Below are 19,028 nucleotides of genomic sequence, written 5' to 3'. Positions count from 1 at the left end.
AATTAATAACATTATTAGAAGATAATTAATTTAAAAATAATTGACTAACTTTGCAATTTATTTAAACTTATTTCCTATTGTTGTGTTTATTGATTTATTTATTTATTTTCACAGACACCCCCCTCCCCCCCGCCCCCGCAACACCCTTGGACCCTAGGTTGGGAACCACTGCTCTAATCTTTTCCATTTATGTGCAGAATAAATTTTTATGTGCATCACTAGAAACAAAAAACCTAGCTCTGGATGCTCCGCTGATCTGCTGGGTGGTATTTGAGTCTCTCCTGATTGGCTGCACAAGCACACAGCTTACAGGGCACACTGCCACTCAACTGCAATTGCTCTAATAGCCTATGGTCAACCCAGCTACAACACTGCAAAATACATAAGTGGCAGCCAAAGCTATTGAAGTCAAAATACACATGGAAAGCAGCAGAACAGAGGCTAGGGAAGCTTATCCCCAAGATATATAAATATCTGCCAAGCATTCCCAGTTGCTGTGTCTGTTGCTTTGATGGGAGTGGTGTTGCTGCTTTTTTAAAAGTGGCAGTGGTCACTCTACTTAGCAGTAGCAAAGTTGTATTACCTCTGTATTTGATGCTGTTGAGACCACTGTTGGGATACTGTGTCCTGTTCTGGTGTCTGCAATTTAATAGGGTTGTTGATACATAGGAGAGGCTTCTGAGAAGATTCACAAAAATGACTTAAGGATTGAAAAACATTACTTATAGTGACACTCATGGGTCTCAATCTCTTTAGCCTAACGAAGGTTAAGAGGTCCCAGTTTAAAAGTACCTATAGAAGGAGCAAATATTTCATAGAGGAATCAGGAATGTAAGGCTGGAAGTCCACCAGAAGCCATCAAATCCAACCCCTGCACTGGGGCAAGAACACAGTAAATCTAGTTCATCCCTAACATGTATTTGTCCAACTTGTTTTTTAAAACCTTTCAAAGATGAGGACTCCAAGTCCTTCCTTGGAAGCATATTCCAGAGCTCAACTACCCCAATAATTAGCTTTTCCTGATATCTAACCTAAATATCTCTTGGTGTAGATTGAAACTCTTATGTCATGTCCTTCTTTTGGCTGACATGGAGAATAATTGATCGTTGTCCTTTTTGTCTCTTTCCTTTGCACTCTCTCCAGTTTGTCCACATCCTTCCTAAACTGTGGTACTCAAAATGGGACATGGTACTCCAGCTGCGACCTCACCAGTGCCAAATAGGATAGGGCAATTACTGCCTGGGGTTTATACACAACATTCCTACTAATACATCCCAGAATCAGAGTGATTACTCATTCGTTATAGCTCCAGATCTTTTTCAGCAGTGCTACAACTTAGTTATTTCCAATTTTGTAGTTGTGTATCTGATTATTCCTTCCTAACTGAAGAGGTTTACACTTGTCTTTACTGAATTTCACCTTGTTGAATTCATACCAATGTATTAGTTTGTCAGGATCATTTTGGATTTTAACCCTCCCCTCCAAAGAGCTTGAAACTCTTCCCAGCTTGGTGTCATCTGCAAATTTGATAAGCACGCTCTCTATTCCATTATCCAAGTCATTAATGAAAGCATTTAATGGTACTGAGCTCAGGACTGACCTCTGAGACTCCCAATTTGACATCAAACCATTGATAATTCTTAATGTAGTCTTTCAATCAGTTTTACACCCACCTTATAGTAATTTCACTTAGACCATGTACCCCTACTTGGCTTATGAGAATGTTGTGTGAAACTGTCAAAAGCCTTACTAAAATCAAGGTTCATTACATCTACTCCTCCTTTCATTCACTGGGTCCATAATCCTATCAGAGAAGGAAATTAAGCTGGTTTGGCATAGTTTGGCTATTCCTATCATCCTCCCTCCAAGAGCTTACAAACTCATTGTTTAATAACTCGCTTCACTCTTTCCGGGTACCAGAGAGGTAGCCGTGCTAGTCTGTATCTTCAAGAACAACAAGAAGTCCTGTGGCACCTTATACATATTTTGGAGCATAAGCTTTTGTGGGTAAAGACCTGCTTTGTCAGATGCATGAATGGAGTGGGGGGTTTCAGAGGAGTGAACCCCCACTGAGCCGCCCTTCCCTCCCATGCGTCTGATGAAGCGGGTCTTTACCCACGAAAGCTTATGCTCCAAAATCTCTGTTAGTGTATAAGGTGCCACAGGACTTCTTGCTGTTCTCTTTCCAGGTATTGAAGTTAAGCTGACTGGTCTATAATTCCCCAAATCTGCCTTGTTTACCTTTTGAAAGGTAGGTACTATATTTTGGCCTTCTACTGGCCTTGGAATGCTCCCATCTTCCAGGGGTTCTCAAACATAATTATTAATGATGCCAAGATGGCTTCAGCTAGTTCCTTAAGCACCTTAACATGAATTTTATGAAGCCCTGTTGATTGAATACATCTAACATATATAAATATTCTGTTCTTTCTCTATTTTGGCCTTCCTTTCTTCCCTCTAGTGTCAGCATTGTGTTGAGTTTCTGGTCATCGTTAACCTTTTCACTAAGGACCGAATTAAAAAAGGCATTACGCACCAGCTTTCTTGATGTCACCAGTTGCTACTTCTCTTTTCTGGCTATGTAAAGGACTCCACTTTCCTTTAGATTTCTCTGCTCCTAATGTACCTAAAGACTCTCTTCTTATTGCCTTTTATACCCCTTGCCAGGTGTGACTGATTTTGACACAGACTTGTGCTGTTCTCTTGTACTCCTCCTTATCAATTAGACAATTGTTTCACTTTTTTAGTATTTCTTTTTGATTTCTAGGTAATTCAAGAGTTTCTGATGAAGCCGTATTGATCTCTTGCTATTCTTTCAACCTTTGCTTTGCTTTGCTTTAGAATAGTTTGCAGTTACACCTTTAATATTGTCTCTTGGCAGAACTGGCAACTCCATCTTCCTTTACATTTCTTCCCAGGGGACTTTACCTACTAGTTCTCAGTTTGCTAAAGTCTGCTATTTTGAAGAGCATTATCCTTATTCTGCTGCTCTCACTCCTTTTCCTTAGAGTTATGAAATTCATCATTTCATAATCACCATAAACCAAATTGCCTTTCACTTTCAGATTCACTACCAATTCCTCTCTGTTGGCTAGAAACTCGTCTAAAATGGCTGTCTCCCTAGTTACTTCCTCTGCTTTCTGGAAGAAAGAATTCAGCTCTTCGGCTTAGCAGACAAAGATATTAAAAGATCCAGTGGCTGGAAGTCAGGGTTGTCAGGCCTCTGGTTTTTGATCAGAACGCCTGGTTGGAAAGGAACCCTGGCACCACTGCCAACTGGACTGTTAAAAGTCTTGGTGGTGGCACAGTGTGGGCCTGGGGCTAAGGCAGGGTCCATGCAGCTCCTGGAAGGGGCTCCCAGGTCCCTGTGGACACTTAGGAGCAGGAAGACTCTGCCCATGTGCTTCCCTCTTGCCTGCAGATGCTGCCCCCTCAGTTCCCAGGGATTGAGGATCCTGGCCAGTGGGAGCTGCAGTCTTGGCACCTGTGGGTGCAAAGGCAGTGCATGGACAGAGCCTTCCTGCAATAGGCACTAACTTACAGATTTCTTGGGACTGTGCTTGAGTTCCACTCTGTCCTAGACTCTGCCCCCTCCTCCAAGGGTGTCTTACATTCAACAGGTGTAATGTGAGGGAGGCATGATCAAAATGACAGGTCACACCCTCCACCCCATACCCAGCCCCAGGACTATCACACTCTCCCCTCCCCATGACACCAGCGAGCAGGGGGATGCTTTCTCCCCTCACTGTGCATCCCCCCTCCACCCAACATGTACTGCCAGTCTCCCTGGTGAGCAGGACCCCAGGTGTGGAGAAGGAGGGAGCTAATGTTCACAGCGTCCCCTCCTGGCCATTACTCTGCAGCCCTGCCTGGCAGCTGGCTGGGGAAGAGGCTTTCCCTCCCTGTCTGGGCTTTGCTGCTTGGGACTCTGGCAAGTCATCTCCACAGCCAGGCTTGCTCATGTAGCTGCTGGGCAGAGCTGCAGAGCAGCATCTCAGTGCCTGGAAAGGGTTAGTCCTTCCCCTTCCACTCTCAGCATCTGGGCCATGTGTCACCCAGGCCTGTCTCCGTCCTACCTCCTGCTCCCCCAACCCATTGCCTCCTGCCTGCCCCCATCAGCTGTTTGGCAGGGCACAGGGGCGCTGGGTCAGGGCCTGGTACTGGTGGGAGGCATAAGGGGGAGGAAGCCCTTCAGTGAGTGCTCAGTGCCCTATTTTTTTTTTATGCTTCCCTGTGCCTATGGATCACAGGGACCTGGTGGCCAATTCCTGGAAGTCATGGTAAGCACAGATGGGACTCCAATCTCCTGCACCAATCCAGACTCCCTCCCAGTGCCTGCACCCCAGCCCTGAGCCCTCTCCTGCACTCCAAACCACACATTCCTGCCCCCCCCCCAGAGACTGTACCCCCAGCTGGAGCCCTGACCTCCTGCCCCAGGCTGGTGAACGTAAGTGAGGGTGTGGGAGAGTGAGTGGGGGGGATTGGAGCAAGTGGAGGTGGGGCCTTGGGGGCAGGACCTGGTTGTACAGTTTTGTGCAGTTAGAAAGTTAGCAACCCTACTGGAAGTTGACACACCCAGGACTGGGGGTCCAAAGAGAATAGCTACAGTAACGGCACTGAGTGGCAGAGACTAACACGCATCGTTCAAGCATCGGGCGGTAGCTGCAGGAATTTATTTTTCTTCCTAATGCATGGAGACTTGTATCTACCAAATGAGAGTTGAACATGCGGGGATCTAAATTTCCACATGTTGCATTAGAAGGGGGTGTGGAGACCAGGGAGTGGTGGAAAGCTGTTCCCTTTGAGGCTGTTGGTTTTTCACTTTCCACAGTGGTAGCCACTGTTAGCTCAGACCAGGGCTGCCAGAGGGTGGGGACAGGGCAGCCACCCTGGGGCCTAGCTATTTAAAAGGGCCTGGGGTCCTATCTGCCACCACTGCTACTGCGGCAGCAGTCAAAGCCCTGGCCCTTTAAATTGCCATCAGAGTCCTGGGCAGCACTGAAGGGGTGGCTGAGGCAGGCTGGCCCCCAGCGTTGCCCTTTCTGCCTGACACCCCTCTGCTTCTGGGCCCCCTCCCAGCTTGCCAAGGGCAAGCAGCCCTGGCCCTGGCCCTGGCCCTGGGAGCAGAGCAATATAATGGCTGCATGCAGCGTGACATGGAATTTGTATATAAAGGCCATATCAAAACTTTACTGCCAAGGTCTGCTGTGAGACTTAATTTGGCCTCTACATTCAGTTCTACGAAAACACCTGCAATCCAAATGAAAGGAGAAGCAAAATCAGTTTGTGCTGTGTGCATCCTGTGACACCGATTGTCAAACGCGATCAGCCGCAGCACCACCTTTGCCGAATCCCTGAACGTGCTTTACACCCAGTAGCTTAGCGCTTGCTGTCTTGATCAACTGCTTGTATGATGCTCATTTGGTTGTCATCTCCTTCTAGGACTGAGGCGGTTGGAAAAGGACATGGCTTATTCTTCAAGCCTAGTTTAATCCCAAAGAATGACTGACAAAAGGGAAATTGTTCAAAAGAAGATAGGATGCGTAAAGAAAAGCTGCCAGCCCGCACCACCCACAACTGCACCGCTCCTTTTCTGACCAGCTTCAGAGTCTCACGCTCCTGCCATCTGTGCTGCTGAAGAATCTTCAGAAGGTTGTAGGGATAAGCTGATGCTGCTAAAAGTAGCACTGTAAAAATAATAAGTTTGCTTTTTGACTTGTTGCCTCCTTTTGGAAGCAACACGTAAAACGAGAGGATTAAAGCACCAGTAAAGGTACTGCAGGGAACAATTCTGCCATGGTCAGGGGACAGGCGTTCTCTAACTGCATCACACTGTGACCCTCTTACTATGCGACCTCAGAACAGGGTGGAAGGCAGAATTTTAAGCCCTGCAGTCCTGAGTAGGAGCTGAAGTCAGCACCTGGGACAGAAGGGCAAAGCTCAAGGGCTTCGGCCTCTGGGTAGTAGGACCTGTAATCTGAGCCCTGCCACCCCAGGCTGAAGTCCTCAGGCTTCAACTTTAGCCCCAGAAAGTCTAACATCAGCACTGGAAACCCCATTAAAACAGGGTTGCAACCAACTTTGGGGTCCCGACCAACAGTTTGAGAACCCCTGGGCTCAATGAATAAGGTTTCATCCTTATCTGGTGTCTCTTAGATGCTGTCTGGAGACAAAAGCTCATGTGACAATGTCTCTAGGTTTGACGTGAGACCTTCTTGTTCTTCAGGTGCCTGAGGTGGTGAGCCATGCTGGGCAGGAGAACCAGATACCCACAAGAAGTAATCAGCAAGCACCGGGTGAACCTGTCGCACCAGGATGCTATGCCCCAAAGGATCAGTCCATCCAGAGAGAGCGACATCAGCCTGGAAGTGGTTAGCAAGTCCACACCTGAACTCAAACAGGGCCGCAAGCTGACACTGCAAGCGCGGGAGAGGCGAGCCCGGAAAGCTGACCTCAGGGACTCCAGCGGGAGGGAGGCAGAAACAATCACGTTTATTTCTGGCACAGCAGAGGCTCCCCAGACCCAGAGCTTGTGCTGCGTGTCTTTGTCTCACGCCTGGAATGCCTCCAAGGCTGTCCTCTGCTGCATAGTGACTTGTGGGGGCTGCTTTAAGAATTGCAGCACTCATCTCCCCTGCTTGGGGCACACGGAGACTTTGACCGACGAGGGAAGAAACAGAGAACAAAATGGACGTGTGCCTAGCAGCAGCCCTGCCAACATCTCCCCGATCGAAAAGAATGGGAACCAGATAAAAAAGAATAATATGGGGAGCTTCAGCTACCCAGATGTGAAACTGAAGGGGATCCCTGTCTATCCAAACCGGAGCCCTGGCAACCATATGGATGCAGATTCATGCTACAAAGAGCCTCTGCCTGAGAAGCACAGGAACAGCATAGAAAAGCCACCACCTCACAGCAGTCACCGGAGCTCGGAAGAGTATTACTCCTTCCACGAGTCGGATCTGGACCTCAGTGAACTGAGCAGCTCTATGTCCAGCCGAGAGATTGATGTCTTGATCTTCAAGAAGCTGACAGAGCTCTTCAGTGTCCACCAGATTGATGAGCTGGCCAAATGCACATCAGACACTGTCTTCCTGGAGAAGACCAATAAGATCTCAGACCTGATCAATAGCATCACTCAGGACTACAACCTGGATGAGCAGGATGCTGAGTGCAGGCTAGTCCGAGGCATTATACGGATCAGCACCCGGAAGAGCAGAGTCCGGCCCCACATTTCCATCCCTGCCACCAAGAGCCGTGAGGAGAAGGCGAGCAGAGGAAACCCACCAGACAGCGGCAATGAAACCATGCTGGAGTCCCTAATTCCCAGTCAGGATGGTACGTGCAAATCCCTTGTCCGCACTGGCTTTGCAGTTCAGCTCCTTTTGCTTGGGAGCTGGACTCACCTTGGGATATGGGAACTCCAGACATAGGGGAGCAGAGAGCAGAGGTGGAAACTGAATTGTAGCTTCAAGGTTGTTTTCCCGAGTTGGATCACCCCTCATTCCCCTTCAGTATACTACCCCTTCCTGCTTCTCCCTGAGAACCCTTTGCAACTGTTACCCTTGAGGATAATGCACCATGCTTTACCCAGCCAGAAGGGTTTCTGCTGAGTGCTGTAAGGGGCTGGCCCTCCTGGCTGTGCGGTGGTCCTGGAGCTCCTCGCTAACCCATCTTGGGAAGTGAGGAGTCAAACTCTGGTCATGAGCCTGGCACCTGCCATTTCCCAGAGCCTTTCTGCCAAGGCCTTGTTTACAGTACGTAGCTCTGTTGATCTATGTCAGCTAAACAAATAGTGCAGCTGACGTCAACATACTCACTGCAGTATCTTGCATGCAGTAAGGTCAGGGGAGGGCTGCTTTCCCATCAATGCTGGGTCCTCTTCTCATTTTGATGAAGTACCAGCATCCACGGGACAGTGCTCCCGAGATAAATTGATCATGTCTAAGCAGACTTGATAAATCAATAGCCAGTGAATCAATCGCAGCTTCGATTCCCAGGTTAGGGTAAACGTACAATGGCCGCTTTCATTAAGCTTTGACCAATGTTGTTTTTGGAGAATGTTCACCTCCTGATAGTTTCTTCCCTATATGTCATTCTCTAGCCCAGGGGTGGGAAACCTTTTTTGGGTGAGGGCCCATTGACCCACCAAAAAAATAAAATCAGTTGGGGGCCAAACAAGGGAGAAGCAAAAAAACCCAAAAAACAATTAAAAAGGGAGACGCTGCCTCCATTCACGTTGCACACAAGCTGTGAGCCTGGGGGGCTAGGGTTACTACATTCTATGGGCCTCGCTAGGCTCTTGGATGGGGCCAAAACTGAGGGGTTCAGTGTGGGAGGCGTCTTCCCGGAAGTGGGCTTGGAGTATGGGGTGTGGGTGGGAGGGAGGGTGCAGGAGCAGGCTAGAGATTGGGGTGTCTGGGCAGGAGGGGTGTGGAGGAGTGGGCTGGGGGTGAGGGGTCTAGGCAGGAGCAGGGTAAGGGTGCAGGGACTGGGTGGGAGGGGTTGCAGGGTCTGGGCAATGGGGGTGCAATTTACCTGTGCAGCACCCCAGGGACGCACATGGCTCTGAGCCTTCCCTCCCACCACTCCAAGTCACTGCCCTCTGCTGCTCGGATTGGCTGGAATGAGCAGGATAAAGCCTTCAGGTAGCACTTCTGCTCCCACTCCACCTCCCTCTTCCCTGGCTGGCGGAACAGCAGCAGTGCTGTGCAGAGCACTTCCTCCCATGGTAGAGTCAGTGTGGGCCAGATCTGGCCACAGTTTGCTTGACTCTGGCCCATGAGGCTCAGGGCTCCACCCTGCTGCAGACTGGATACAGGGGAGGGGAGCCCTAAGCCTCGCAGGCCAAATGCAGGCAAGATCCAGACCTCAGGCTGGGGGTTCCCCACCCCTGCTCTAGCCGAAGGAGACTCAGTTTCACTGCCGGTAGCATGAATGAACTTTCCCAACCCAGTAACAAATTTGAAGTTTGTTTTCTACCAACAGCCTTGGAGAGATGGCTGGGCCAGGGGTGGTTTCCACATGTGAGTTTTCTAACCTGGTTGATTCCAGATCCAGAAAGTCTTTCCTTCCCCTACTCTCACCCTTAACTTACTCCCCAGCTGTGTTTCTGGACTGCGCACTCAGGTTGTGCACTAGCTTGTCCCTTGTCATTCTTCTGACTCCTGAGTATTCGTTTCCTGCAAGTATCTCAAGTGCTGCCTAACCCTAAAAGAAACGGGAGAGGGCCTCTAACCTTGGAATGTGCTATCCCTCCGTGTCCAAACACCTGAATGAACCTGCAGGGCATGCTGGCTTAGGGCTCTGGAGGAAGCAAATAGTGTTGGATGTGATTGGGAAAGGCTGTTCGGTAGTCCAGCTCGCTGGTTACTTAGTTTTAGGTTTGCTGTTCCTTTGTCGTATTTAAATATTTGTCAGCAGCACTAGACTATTTCTTAGATCTGAAGAATACAGTAACACACTTAGCCCTGATACACAGCTGAATACATAAGGATAATGCTGGCTATTGGAGGAGACCTTAATATGTTAAATGGCAGGTGTCTGCACCTGGGACCCTGTGCACTTTCAGTCTTTCCCATCTTAGCACTTCTGAATTTTCTTTCCAGAGTTGGCTGTGCAGATATCGGAGGAAACCACAGCAGATGTAATAGCCAGGAACATGAGGCGAGCCGGTGCTGCAGGTAACATGTCTGTCTGGCTCATAGTCAGTGAGATAACAAAAGCTACAGCTTTTCCAACTTCTCTCTGTCACTTTGGAGTGTGGCAGGTACTGAATGGAGGACCCAGGATAGTTCCTAGATATACGTGAGTGGTGGAGGAGTTTCTCAAAACCTCTTTTACTGCACCTGGCCTAGCTTCCTAGGCTGTAAAACAAGACTAGTCCCCACCTCATGGGTATTGTGTGGCTTATGTCTGGACAAAGGGTGCTACAGAAATGCAGTGTGATGCTGTTGAATCCATGTTCAAGCCTATTGATGCTCCTCATTCAGACTCACTGATGCAAAAGGGAATGAAACAAACAGCAGGTTTTATTACCTCTCCCCCACACACCTTTCTCCTAGGGCCTGAGACCAAGCCTGAGGGTTTCAGGCCCCAAATCTCTCACCAAAGTTTGAAGGGAACAGAAACCACACTTAGGGTGGGGTTTTTGACTCCATTCTGAAGGTAACTGACAGTGAAGTGAAGCAGCAGAGGCCTTGGGCTCTGTTACTTTCCCATGTTGCTTGTAATGTTTGGCATCAGAGAGCAACCTGGAGTGAGATGCTAGTTCCCCTGGGTGCAGGTGAAGTGACAGGATCTCTTTTGAAAGTTGCCTATGATACTCTGGGTTGCTCCCTGCCTGAGGGTGTTGTGCTGGTTTCTCTTCCCCAGCGATGCGGAAGACCCTTTGTGGCAGCTGTATCTCTCTAGCTCCTGAGGATTTTGCTGCTGCCATCTGTCGTTCTTTGTGAACTTAACTTCCCTCTCTCCCCACCCCTCTTCTTTTTCCCCCCTTTCTCAAGGATCTCCAATGAGCAGAGCTTCCTCCTACCAGGACACAGAGACTGATTCTTCTGGAGCACCGCTGCTTCAGGTTTACTGTTAGGATAATGGACCAAAGCAGCACTCTGTGTGGGGAGAGGTTGCTGGGCCTTACGGCAAACAGAATTTCTCATCTCTTTAATTTACAACGTACTAGGCCACTTTATTTTTTTTTAATTCTTTTTTTCCCCCTTGTTAAAGTTCAACCTGCCCCTGAATCCGTGGGGTGCATTGGATCTTTTTTATTTTTTTCCTTTTTTGAGGACTGTAACAGAAACTTGAGGAAATGGACCCTTGGATCTGGTGAACTTACTCAGTGGGACATGAGTCTTGGAACCAGAAGATGTACAAGGGGCGATTGACAAAGGGAACATGTTCCGCCTCTGTGGGAACTTGATATTCTATTTGCACTCTTAGAATGCAGTTTTAGCACCCAACCAGATGTCAGACGTTCAGCTGTTGCCCAGCTCAGAGAACCAGCTGTACTGTTTTTACCCTGCCATCGCTGTAGGTGTTAATGTACGTTGTGTGGCTTTGTGGATGTTTCCCTCCCTAGGAATGGCTTTCCATTTATAGCAGCTTTGTTGAGGTGAACTCCAAGGCAACAAGAACACGCAACTGTTTAAGATCCCAGATCTCTGCCTACCGTTGCTGGTCTTAATAAGCCCAGAGCCTGAATCCACTCTGCACGGTATCCAGACAAGCTTTCTTGTCAAAGTGCCTTATGCCTGTCCTGGAGGGTCCGCTTCAGAGAGGAGAGGGTTGTTCAGCCTCCAGCATTCATTTAATGCTTTGCTGACTTATTGTGGGTGCCCACAAAGCTACCAAGCCACTTAGTGCCAATTGCAATCTGGACAGCTAACTGGACTGAGACCCAGCTATTGTCTCACTAGTTGCCGTGCAATCATTGAATAACAGCTTTAAAGCACTGCTGGTCTGGTGATGCATGAGGTGTTAAATAGTCATAGGTGTTGATCTGTAACTCATTTGCCAATCAGCTTTTCCTTCCCTCATCTGCCAAGACTTAAATTGCCATTGGTCAGATTAGGAATTGGCGGAAGCCCTGAATTTGGGTCTTGGCAGGTAAGTGAAAGAACAGGGTTTTTTTAAATTTACAAATCAATCCCTCCTGTAACTCTGCCTGTGTATTTTGGATCTGGAATGTGCCTTAGCAATTCTCCCTGGAAAACTTTGCTGTTGCCTTTAAAGAGTGGGAGAAGGACTTTCTGGGGGAACTTTCAATGAAGTGTAGGTAGGGAGCTCATTACTCCTGTGTAAATGTGACTCAAGATCCCCTTCACACATGGGCGTTTGGCATGCTCAGCCTCTTTCCTAAGAGCTGTGCCTTTGCTCTCCTGCATCCATCTACAAAAGAACAAGCAATATCCCCCCCCGCCACACACACGCACCGCTCCCCACCCCCAAAGGCAACAAATTGAGTGACCTTGAGGGCTACAGCTTTGTAGAAGCCTTTGGACTGAACCTTGTTAGCATCTCTGCTTGTTTGTCAGAATGTAAACACGACCAGCCATGAGATTTGTTTGTACACATCCGTGCCTTAGTAGACTAGGAAATGCTCATTAGTGATGAAATCCAAATGTATTAGAGACAAACGGGCTAAGGTGGGCTCTGGCCCTGGTCTGGGCTGCACTTTTGTGCCTAAACAAAGGGAATATGACTTCAGCTCGTGGGTTGGGACTCTAGAGCTTTAGTTCCTCAGCTCACTAATTAGAGCCTCTCTAGCTACCAGCTGTGGACTGAAACCTTACAAAGCAGAACATTTACCTGAGCCACATTTAAGTCCCACTCAGACCTATTTGCTCCGTTCAGTTATATCACTCGAAAGTCAGAAACAGTGACTCATGGATCAGTGCTGGCTTGGCAACAATAGCTGAATAACTGACCCCAGGTCACTTTGAAACTTCTTCCACGTTTGGCTGTGTGTTTTGCCTTTGGAAGGCTCAGCTGGATGGTCTGGCAATATGGGGGCCACTGAAGTGCTGGTGAGTCTGTTTTTCATGTGGCTTTATTTTTAAAGCAATGAAATGCGCACTTGGAAAAAAGCCCTCCCTCTAGTTTGTGAGGACCTGACCGAAAGGGGTGACAAGCACTCCTGGAAAACAAGGACTGACTGTAAATACATATTACAGTTGATGGGTCTTGCGGACTCTTGGCTTCTGAACTAGTAAATATGTATTTGGAGAAATTTCCGTTTTAAAATCCACGTTTACATGACCACATGGCCTGGCGCTTACTGCTGGGACTAACTGGGCAGTAGGTTCCACGTAACTCCTATGACAAAGCAATCTTGGAAGAACTGCCATTTGTTGCTGCCCAGATGCAATAGAAGACTTTTCCAACTGTTCGTATACTTTTTCTTTTACTCCTTATTCTGATAGTGCCTGACAATGTATGAAACAGCAGGTTTTAGAGGTGTGAAACAGCCCCTGAAACTGGCAAACCGGTGGTATGTTTGACTCAGTCTTGTTTTGTTTTGTTTTGTTTTGTTTTTAATTCTTCCTGATTTAATTATGTTTTAAATGTCAACCAGAAGCTGATTTGATGCACACCCTTTGTGGAAAGGCTTGGGAGAGAAGGAGGTCTGGTATGGAAACGAGTCTGTGCCCTGCAACTGGCAGGCAGCTGTGCTCCAGCTAGAAGTGACTTTTGTGTTTGCATTAAATCTGTATACTTTTTTTTCCCCCAGTTAATGCAGTCTGGGGAGCAAGGAGGGTCTGCGCAAACAAAGTAGCTTCTTGGGAGCTATCTGTGTGCAGGGAAATGGGGGGCAAGGTTTATAACGGGAGGCACTTGATCACAATTGTACAGAACTGAGATTAGAGTGGAGCCAATTTTGACTCCTTCCCTTCCCTTCCCCACCTCCATCTAGTACTCAGTTAATCCATCTGGAGGAGCCACATGCTTATGAAGCTGGGCAAGGTGGAGAAAGATCAGAGCTTCTTGTTCCTCTGACCCTTTGACTTGAAGGATCAGTTTTGTCTTTTTAAAATAAGTTACTCACCTAACAGCTGGCTTGTGAAGACCTCCTGCTGCCCTGAATCTCCTCTTTTTGGGTGGAAGGGAGATGGTTAATGGAAGGATCTCCAGTTGTTTTCTCCAGCCTTGTCGTTAGACAAGGGAATGTGTCTGCTTATAGAGTAACTACCTTGTAATAAACCTTTTCAAAGGAATGAGGGTGGGATTCGAATTGGTGCCAGACCTTTCTTTTCCCTCTGTCCAAGGCGCATCCTCGTGACAGTGGGTTGCCATTGACTAAGACCTGATTGTTGGCTTGGAAGGTCATTGGTCGGAGGAGGGGGATCAGTCCCCTGGCAGGGTCAGCGGGTGATAGGAACCTTTCACATTGACCAGAGATCTGCAGCTGTCTACATCTAAGTCGCTGTTTGATTGCTGGCAGTAATGACTGTGAGCTGTCCTCTGCTGTATGTCTGGAGTGAACTAAGTTGATTGGCATCAAGCCGAGGATTCTCAGCACAGCCCCCCTGCTCTGGTTGGGAGCCGTGGCTCTCTACTTAGAGAAGTGCTCTCCAGACCTTCTTTTCTTGCAACTTACTTGACAAAAACTGTTGTCTGTGACCCAGCAGTTATCTTTTGACTTGAATGTGGGCTCCAGGGTGGAATTGGGGATGATGCGTTTGGGGTGCAGGGGAGAGGACTGGGGGCATGGCCTTACTTCTGGTGGCTCCTGGTTAGCAGCACAACAAGGGAAGCTTGCCGTCTGTCTTGGCACCATGCTACACCCCAGAAGTGTTCCCATCTGGTGCTTGGGGTGGGGGTAGCGCACACAGCCCTGTGCTCCCCTATCCCTCCACCTAGGAGACAGACCTGCTGCTGGCCACTTCCAGGGCATAGCACAGGCTGTAGTGCCAGGACAGACAGAAAGCTTGCTTTAGCATCCTGCTGGGAATGTGTTCAACCCTACAGCAAGGTGACTCAGTGCCTGATAGTCAATGATCTATTCTTTGAAAACCACTGGCTTTCACCAAAGGCGTAAGATTGAGACCAAAGTGCCCCACTTGCTCCTGCAGATGATGATTTTGTGGAGGTGCAGATGGAGACATTTGCATTGCATTTATTAGTATGGTGCCATGTAGAATACCAACTGAAGTGCCTTCAATTCTCGTGCCCAAGCCTGAGTTTCACTTTACGTTTTCTCTGCCACATTCTCCCCATTCATACCTGCGTGTTCAGTGCATTTGTAACATCTTTGTGCTATTGGAAGAGTTGCTGTTTGCTGGATTGACAGTTTTTTAATTGCTGCACCTGGCTCCACTCTAAGTTACAAGATGGTGCCTGTTAGGCTAAGTAAAGGACATTAAACTGGAGGCCTGTGAAGTTGTCGTCTTCCCCCAGCACCAGTCAGACCCTGCAGGAAGACAGCCTTCCTTTTTAAAGAGCTTTATTTTCATTAAAAAAATAAAGGGAGAAAAAACTCCTGGTTCTAGGCTGGCAGTGGGTCTTGACTGTGGAAGGGCTCTGTCAGGGAATATGTGCCTGTGAACAAAGCTGTTTTATTGGTGAGCCAAAGCAACGCGTGTGTAGAACTAACATGCCAGCTACACTCGAGTGGCAATAACATAAGCTGTCTTTTGGCCAGCTTTCTGAATGCTCGCCCCATCTGGGTCCTGCAATGGGGTACCGGCTACCAAAAGCCTTCATTATCCTGGTTTGTTCACAAGCAGCTTTGGGGAGGTTCGGACAGCTTTCAGCTGGCTAATCACAGTGCATCTCCCTCACAAAAAGTTGCTGTAGACCAGTGTTTCTTAAACTTTTCTGAGACCACGGAACACCGAACAATAATACTTTTATGTGGAACACCTATTTAAAATTTTCTTGTCAGGTCAAAAAAAAAGAAAAAACAACACATACAGCAAAAACAAAAAGAAATGATTTTAATCAGAGATGATAGTAACGAAGTAATGTTGTATATAGTTTTAACAGAAAATATGTAGATGTGCTGCATGTTGTTGCTATATTACCATACAGATATAGGAGAAGACGACTAGCAGAGAGGGGAGGCTAGCCCAATGTTAGTCGACCTTGCTGTTTTGCCAGACTACCATCGATCTTGTGAGATGTAGCAATAAAGTTGTTTCAGGATAATCATAAAATGGTTATTTATCATAAAACTTGGAATGATTTTTCCAAACGCTCTTGGCACACTGCAGGTTGTTCACGGCACACCAGTGTTCCGCAGAACATAATTTAAGAAACGCTGCTCTGGGGTCTAGGGTGAGCTACTTTCTCTTCTCAGGCTGCTTTCTGGATCCCGAGTAGGCTTCCCTGCCGTTTTGTCAGCTTGGGGTTGGCATATGTTGAATTGGCAATGGGGAATGGCTGAGTGCCAAAGAATTGTATTAGTGATCAGGCATATTTTTGATACATAAGGCTACCTTAAAAGCTGTGAATCGGGATGCTGCTTGTTTGTACTGCAGCCGTGACTAGAGGCCGTGCTCACAACTTGAGGGGCTCCCAATAGTCTGCTTTGTATGCACATGGTGAAGTACCTTCAACGAGCCATGTAAGAATTTTGAGCTGGCCCTTGGTTCTAAGCCTTCATTGTGTACTGGGGCAGTAATTGCAGTTCTGGGAATATTTCTAGGGAATAAGTAGGATGCCTGCTGCCCCCTTAAACTGTTTAAAATGAAATCTGGTGCTGCATCCATCTCACTTTTTGGTTCCTTGTAGAATACCAACTGAAAGTGCCTTCGATTCTCATGCCCAAGCCTGAGTTTCACTTTGCATTTTCTCTGCCACATTCTCCCCATTCATACCTGCATGTTCAATACATTTGTAACATCTTTTTGCTGTTGGAAGAGTTGCTGGTTGCTGTACCTGGCTCCATTCTAAGTTACAAGATTGGAAGTGGCACTGACTGGGACAAGTGATCTTTTTGGAAAAAGAATGGGAACTAGAGAACTAGGGCAATACTACTACAAAAAAACCCAAGAGCTGAACAATAAAGGAGGAAGGGGATTTTTAGGTAGCCCTGTTTTTAACATTTGTACCTTCAATGTCTAGATGAACACCTGAGAGAGGATCCCCCTCTTAGTTGAAAGTCCACAGTCTTTAACATCTGGGTGTTAAGAGTCTGATTCTGGAAGAAGCTAGACATTAATGGTATCATCCCCTTGTCTTGTGCCTTGTCCTTACATAAATATCTATGGATTTTACAGGAACGAGTCTTCATGCTGAACATGCATCCTGCTGATTTAAGTTGCAGTAGTACAGAGGTTAGGTTGGGAAAATGCACCTGTGAATTTATTTCCTTTTAGGCGCTTGAGTCAACATCTGTATTTCACTGCTGATTTGGGGGACTTTTAATAAAACACACACCAAGTTTCAACTGAGCATGCATCTTAATCACCATTACAAACCCACCTCAGGGTGTGCATCAGAGATTTTTGCGATCTGTCACCTGGCTATGACCTTATCAGACCAGTACCCTGCAGGTCATTGACCTGAGCAGCCCTGGTAGCATCTCCATCCTGGCTCTGCTTTTCTGCATGCATGACTGTAGAACATCCTCATGCAGAAATCTCCTTGTCAATGCCGTCAGATCTCTTGAGGGGTCATTTAATTCAATTGTATTGTTAAAGTTGGCAAGGAGCCATTGATCTTCCTGTGAATGAACAGATTCTGGACACAAGTTGCCAGTTTTAATTGAACATATTCCTGGAGCTTAATCTTCAGTCCCTAGAAACTCCAGGAAAATACTGGAAGGTTGGTGGGTAAAGAGACCTTTTTACAGTCCTGTCCTTATTGGCTTGCCTCCTAACAGGAGCTGCAACCTCTGTTTTGGTAAACCATGATTTGATATGCTTAATACTTTCCTCTCTGCAGAGCTGTGGTGTTTAGTGGTTTATGAAATAGTACCTGTGCCTGGGCTGCTTCCTGCACTGTTTATAAACATGTAGCTTACAAGGCTAAGCCAGGGGTTAGCTTTAGAAAGGGGAAGGGGGAAAGAATTATATTTCGGTCTGGAAACACCTCTACGAAGTGTCTTCAGGGCTGAGCTGAAATAGGCAGGAAGGGCTGGGCTGAAGCCCCCTGCACATATGTCTACACTGTGCCTCAAAGCCAGCCCCCCCCCCAGACCAGGCACACAGACTCAAGCCAGGCTTGAGCTTTTGTGCTCAAGAGAGCATGGGCGTTGCAGCTGGGGTAGAGCTCAGGCCCTCAAGTTTAGGTAGACAAGTGGGCTTGAGAGTCAGGGCCACCCTGTCAATATGGTTTAGAGCACTAGCTTGAGCCCTATGAGCAAGAGTCTCTCCCCAGTTCAGAAGACCTGCTTCCAGCTGCACTACAGACATAGCTGAAGAGGTGCAGGACGCTGCTGACCTAATGAGTCATGGTGGATCCTCAAACCAAAGGCTCCGGCGATCTTTCATGGAGCGTAGTTTGCTTTTGTTGTTCCTGATCTTGTCTGTCACCTGGATGGAGGCAGCTCCTGTTTCCTAGAGTTCTAAGGCTTGGAGGCATGACTGTCTTAGGCTACTCCAGCACCTGTGATTGTGTTGTGCTTCCTGTGTGAGTATCCGTAGCAGAACAGTGAGCCTGAGGCATAGTGCCCCTGTGATCCTATCTTAAAAACCACCTTTCAAGTTAAACCTGCTTGAGAACGATGTTTGGTATTAACAGGTGTGCTGAATGCACCTTTCTTAGCCTGTGGGTGGCAGCACTGGCTGTGCTTTTGTAGCAAAGCTGGTAAAAGGTTGTGACCCTCTCCAGGTTCTCATGCTGTACAGATGGATGTCTAAAACACTGCACGCTGCCAGCAATTTAGCTGTGGAAATGTTTTTCAGCTGATGTAACATGGTTTTTGAGAGCCTACTTGCATCATTTGAAGTATGACTTCTAGTCATGGGAAGTGTCCACAATTCATGTGAACTCAGCTGAACATTTGTTCTTGCTTTCACAAGAGCATCACATCACTTAGGCAAGGGGTAGGTAGCATATGGCCCAGGGGCTGGATCCAGGTCACCCCCCCCCCCCCCCCCCCCGGCCTTAATCCATTTTATGGGTGGTGCCTCGGGCTGCAGACAGGGGAGAGCTTGGGCTGCTGCCCCCAACTTTGGCAAATTTTCTCACCTGCTATTGGCCAGAAACTGGCCCCGAGAGCAGATACATTTTGCTGGGGGCAGTGGCAAGTTTGCAAAGCCCTTACCCCCCAGCCCAGAGAGCCACATGGAACAGCCAGTGGGCTGTGGCTGCTGGCAGGCAAGGTAGCCTGCCTCAGGCTATGTCTAGATTACAGGGATTTGTCAGCAGACAGTTGTCAGAAGACATCTTCCACTAGACCTGTTGACAGATTGTGGGCAGACCTCCAAGTGGATCAAAAGAGCAGCTGCTCTATTAGCACAACAGCCACCTGGAAGCAGACAGGGTTGTCCAGTGTCCAGGAAGCTCTTTCTGCTGACAGAAGGCCCCCCAGAGTGCCCAGATGGGCTTTTTGTTGACCGCTCTCTGACAGAGGCGCTCTT

General features: G+C 47.7%; 1 protein-coding gene across 1 annotated transcript; it reads left to right on the top strand.

Moving 5' to 3' along the window:
- The first annotated feature begins 5,517 nt into the window (after positions 1-5,517).
- Positions 5,518-18,505, top strand: KDF1 (keratinocyte differentiation factor 1). The gene is made up of 4 exons (XM_074976531.1): positions 5,518-5,652; positions 6,227-7,338; positions 9,609-9,683; positions 10,506-18,505. Exons 2-4 carry the CDS (start codon positions 6,246-6,248, stop codon positions 10,586-10,588), a joined length of 1,251 nt encoding a protein of 416 aa, XP_074832632.1. The 5' UTR covers positions 5,518-5,652; positions 6,227-6,245; the 3' UTR covers positions 10,589-18,505.
- The last annotated feature ends 523 nt before the right edge of the window (positions 18,506-19,028 follow it).

Source organism: Carettochelys insculpta, chromosome 24 (genome assembly GCF_033958435.1).
Source record: "Carettochelys insculpta isolate YL-2023 chromosome 24, ASM3395843v1, whole genome shotgun sequence".
Lineage (NCBI taxonomy): Eukaryota > Metazoa > Chordata > Testudines > Carettochelyidae > Carettochelys > Carettochelys insculpta.
The sequence above is the reverse complement of the archived record's forward strand: the minus strand, read 5'-3'. Positions and strand labels throughout refer to the sequence as shown.

What these genes read in the sequence shown, in the direction of transcription:
- KDF1 (XM_074976531.1), top strand. Translation starts at nt 6,246, where the DNA reads ATGCTGGGCAGGAGAACCAGATACCCACAAGAAGTAATCAGCAAGCAC. An exon ending in CCTAATTCCCAGTCAGGATG is followed by an intron (nt 7,339 to 9,608) that starts GTACGTGCAAAT and finishes TTTTCTTTCCAG; the next exon opens with AGTTGGCTGTGCAGATATCG. An exon ending in GAGGCGAGCCGGTGCTGCAG is followed by an intron (nt 9,684 to 10,505) that starts GTAACATGTCTG and finishes CCCTTTCTCAAG; the next exon opens with GATCTCCAATGAGCAGAGCT.